Here is a 4,877-nt window from a genome sequence, read left to right as displayed (position 1 = left end):
TAAACCACAAAAGATAAGCGACTAAGAGACCAAAATAGAGAAACTCACCGGTCAAGAAAGGAGCAGGCCCAAACTTCTAGAAAAAGCCGGACCACTCATGAATCCCCACGATGTGAGGTAGGAGCCGACCAACCCAATTAGAAATATCCCTGACCAAAGGGGGAGGCAAAGTCTTAGTTGCATAAGAAAGGAGCAAGAGATCAGAACCCACGACTAAGTGAAGTAAACCAAATGCCTCAACATAGAAAGGTTAGACGCTTACGAGTACAATTCCATGTTTCAGGGAAGCCATCTGTGTTGGCCACCATATCGTACAAAGAAAAGATTATGCCATAACTGGCGGTTAGTCTTGTCATCCATCTTCACTACCAAGCACTTGCCCCCTCGGTGGTGAAGGTTTAACATTGTCCCCTATAGAAACTAGGGGTGAATAAATGCATCAATGCCGAAGTGTGATCTTAACTCCGGCCAGCTCTGCAAACTTAGTAAGCATCCTTATGAGCTTGTAGATATACGGTACGAGCTGAGCCAAGAAAATGCCAAAAAACGGCAAAACTCCTTCGTTAGTGGAAGAAGGAGAAGAGTGTAGCCGACATGAAAAGGGTACGTGTAGAACGCAAAGTACCCATAGCGGTGGACTTGTACCACATCTCGCCGAGTAGGGACCAACCTGATATGAGCGAGAATGTCGTATTTAGCCCAAAGCTCTAATAAATAGGCCTCTTTCATTGCCGACTCAAAGGTTTCGGGCTCAGCTTCAGGCGCCTTTGTAAAATTAGACCTGACTATCTCACTACGAGGAATTATCTCCTCTACAGTAGGAAAGTTCCCATCCTCAACGGCAACGGAGACGCCCTCCGTGTGAGGAGGGAAAACCATCGCTAAGGGAACCGAATCACTTTCCTTGTTGGGACCAGAAGATATGTTAGACATAGTTCCAATAAAAGAGAGAGTATTCAAAGCAATAGGGAGTTAAAAACAATAGGGATCGCCTAGTGTAGGGAAAGAATATGCACAATAATGGAAGAAGAAGAAGAAGAAGAAGAAGAAGAAGAAGAAGAAGACACAAGGTTTCGATATGGTAATCTGTAAAAATTGAATATGTGTCTTCACATCCCTATTTATAAGAGCTCAGGCATCAAAACCAAAAAATTAGATCATCATTACTTAGCACCACGAAGCGGTAGATCCAACTAAAAGATGCACGCAAAATGATTCAACGCAACGAAAAAATGCACCATAATGATGTATGATGTTGTGACTTGATCCAGGAACAACATAACCCCAAATTTTGTGGCTTATGAAAGGCCATGTTGCCAGCTCGCCTCAAACATCATGACCAACCCATCATCCAATCATCTCGACCACGACGAACAGAATTCACTCATCAAGCACGCTTGAGGTCGGCCTCAATAAGTAGAGGGACTAACTATATGGGTCAAAATTTGACGAATAATATTCGAAATAAGATTACCCTAAAGGAAGAATTCTCGAGTCTTCATTAGCCGAGGTGGGACAGGAAGCAGAAATACTCGTAGCCGAAGAGTCGACGAGAGTCGTGGCCGAGATGTCGATAAAGGTCAAGGCCGAGCATCGTTGATGAAGCTGTAACAGCTAGTTTTCGAAATAAGACATTAAAGGGAATATTCTAACGAATATTCCCTGCAGTTTGTACTATTAGGTTTTGTTAGAAATATGTCTCATATATATAGAAAGAGGGGCGAATGATGTGAGGCACGGGAGATTCATCTGTAAAAATAAACTTTTAGCTAAATATTCTCTCTCTTACTAAGAAACAAGCAGGACCTTTTCATCAAGATTCTTGTCTGCATTATTCCCTACTTTCGATCAGATCCGAGAATAATTCGAACATTCAAAGATTTGTCTATCACTCATCACTGTCAGGAGGGACAACCACCTAGTTCATTTTTTATTGGGTGAATCACTCCTTCTATTTACTCAAATGCCATTTATTGTTATTCGTTGTTATTAAATACTCTATTATTGCTCATATTATTTGTAATAATTATTGCATACTAGTATAATCTCTCTTTCAGATCTGTCCAACGTTGACCACACTTTTGGAATTCGCATTTAGAAATATTATTGTTAATTAGGTTTAACCTCTTATCTCATAAATTCAATTATTTGAACCCAGGATATACCTTTAGACATGTAGGTATATCTTCCGCATGTATGTGTGATGATTGTTCACGTATCATATGTGTAACTTGGTCCCAACATAACTTGCAAACAATTCCTTTTTGTTGGTTAAAAGGGATATAATATTTATATGCTAGTTAACAAAAGGAACTACATCAGGGGCATTGTTGGGGTATTGAAGAACCCCTATAGTTGTAATATTATGCACAATTGTATTTATATTACAACCCACAAAAGATCTAACTAGTTCAATTCCTAGGATGTCTGCCCAAAATACATCATTGACAAACATCGGAGGAACTGGTAATATCTTAGACTTGTTCAAAAATATTTCCTTTGCTGCTTCCTTGGACAATGCATCAGCTACTCTATTCTGCTCCCGATAAATGTGCCTCACTACCACGTTATCCATCCTGAGGATGATTGACCTCAATTCACAAATTAGAGGATCATAAATCAGATTTCCATTCAAAAGCATATTGATGGTTTCAGCTGAATCAGTGTTTATTTCCAGGGGAGCCAAGTTGTTTTGCTCCACTAGTTTCAGACCTCGTATGAGAGCCTGAACTTCTGCCCTGGTGTTTGTTGTGTGAGAAATATTGTCCATGTAACCCAATATCCAGTCACCATTGTGGTTCCTGATTACTCCTCCTAATCCTCTTATTCCTGGGTTCCCCCTTGCTGCTCCATCTGTATTAAGTTTGTAAAAACCTCTGGTTGGGGGCTCCCATTTTAACAAGTTATGATGTGTTACCTTTGTTGAGTCATTTTTTATAAGCATAAGGTATTCAGTTGCTTTTGAAACTGTTTGTGGCATTGATGTGTTCCTTCTTATTATTGAATACATTGTTGTTTCTGGTTAACCAAATGTGCCACAAGCAAAAGGGAATGATATTGTCCCAAAGGATATAGTTATTGTAAGGGACATTTTTGATAGAGTTCCATGTGGATTGCCACTGATGGCCATTGAAAACTGGGGCATTTTGTGAACCATCCCTTGAAGATTTTGATAGAATTTCATTCCAGAAATGGACAGCATTAGGGCATTCAAAGAAAATATGGGCAATGGTTTCCTGTCCATTGTTACAATAAGGACATTGTAGGTCACAGTTGATCCCTATAGTATGGAGGAAGGTCTTAGTTGGGAGCCTCTTATGGGTGAGAAGCCAGATGAAGTGCTTGATTTTGTTGGGGGCTTGCAGCTTCCAGATCCATTTGAAGGAGCCTTTCTCACCAGAATGGAGGCTAGTGGCAGTCCTGCTTATGAATGAGTAAGCAGAACTATTTGAGAACTGGCCATTATGAGCCAAATTCCATATAAGGTTGTCATCCTTAGTTGTAACAGGTGGAATGAACACAGAGCTCAACAGGTTCATGATACTTGGAGGTAGGGTAATGGACAAAGTTGATGTGTCCCAAGTTACCAGATTGTGGATTGAGCAACCTTAGCATTTAGGTCATTTTGGATTAATGGGCCCTCAATCATCTGTCTGATTGCTGGCTGATTTGGGATCCATGTATCATTTAAGAAGCTGATCCTATTTCCTTTGTAGACTACCCAGCTGCTTGCTTTATTGCATATTTCCCAGCCCTTTAGGATGCCCTGCCAGATTGGAGATTTTGGGTGTCTAGGGTATCTAGAGGCCCTAACTGACCTAGCATTATTAGACATGTTGCAATGTTTGTGAATTAGAATTCTAGCCCATAGACTATTGGTATTCTTATATGTCCTCCATGCAAGATTTGTGAGGGAAGCTTTGTTCTTAATACTAGCCTTTTGGAGTCCTAACCCCCCCCCCTCAGCTTTGGTCTTAGTAACCACCTCTCACTTGATCAGATGTAACTTCTTGCTTTCAGGGGTGGTGCTCCAAAGAAAGTTTTTTTGTATTTTATCGATCTGATTGGTAATTCTAGTGGGCAGTTTGATGTACTGCCTTACATGGCTAGGAATGTTGTTCAAAGAAGTTTTGGCCAGAACTGTTCTCCCGGCCATGTTGAGTCATTTGGTTTTCCAACCAGCCATTTTGGATTGCATGTTATCAATGATGAATTGAAAGTTTACAGATGTTTGTTTTTTATGAAGAATGGGGAATCCAAGGTATTTCCCAAAGGATATTGTATGCCTGATGGACAGAGAGTTGGATAGGTTCTGTATGGTATCCTATGGAATGTTTGAAGAAAACAGGACTCTTGATTTGGTGAGATTGATTTTCTGTCCTGACTGTTCATTGAAGTTCTGCAATATTAAAAGAATGGTATTGCAGTTCCTGTCATTGGCTTTAGCAAAAAGGGTTAGGTTATCCGCAAAGAAAAGGTGGGATATTTTTGGTCCAAACCTACTTATACTTATGGGATGCCATTAGTTATCTAGGACTGCCTTATCAATAGATATTGATAGTCTTTCCATGCACATAATGAATATGTAGGGAGACATAGGGTCTCCCTGCCTAATGCCTCTTAAAAGTTTGAAAGACTCTGTTTTTCACCCATTGATAAGAATGGATATGGATGATGAAGTGATGCAAGACATGATGAGCTTAGATAAGCCTTGGGGAAAATTGAAAGTAGCTAGAGTGTCTCTAATAAAGAACCATTCTAGCCTATCAAAGGCCTTCTTTAGGTCAATTTTTAGGGTCATATTGCCACTTTTCCCCCTCATTTTTCTGAAGTGAGTGATATATTCTTGGACAATGATGGCATTATCACAGTCTCTC

The 4,877-nt window shown here is 40.1% G+C and overlaps 1 protein-coding gene across 1 annotated transcript; it reads right to left on the bottom strand.

Annotated features, from left to right (window-relative positions):
• Window positions 1-2,296: 2,296 nt before the first annotated feature.
• LOC138873937 (uncharacterized) lies at window positions 2,297-2,980 on the bottom strand. The gene has a single exon (XM_070152430.1). The coding sequence runs from the start codon at window positions 2,978-2,980 to the stop codon at window positions 2,297-2,299; it is 684 nt and encodes a 227-aa protein (XP_070008531.1).
• Between the last annotated feature and the right edge of the window lie 1,897 nt (window positions 2,981-4,877).

Source organism: Nicotiana sylvestris, chromosome 1 (assembly GCF_000393655.2).
Source record: "Nicotiana sylvestris chromosome 1, ASM39365v2, whole genome shotgun sequence".
NCBI classification, from domain to species: domain Eukaryota; kingdom Viridiplantae; phylum Streptophyta; class Magnoliopsida; order Solanales; family Solanaceae; genus Nicotiana; species Nicotiana sylvestris.
The sequence above is the reverse complement of the archived record's forward strand: the minus strand, read 5'-3'. Positions and strand labels throughout refer to the sequence as shown.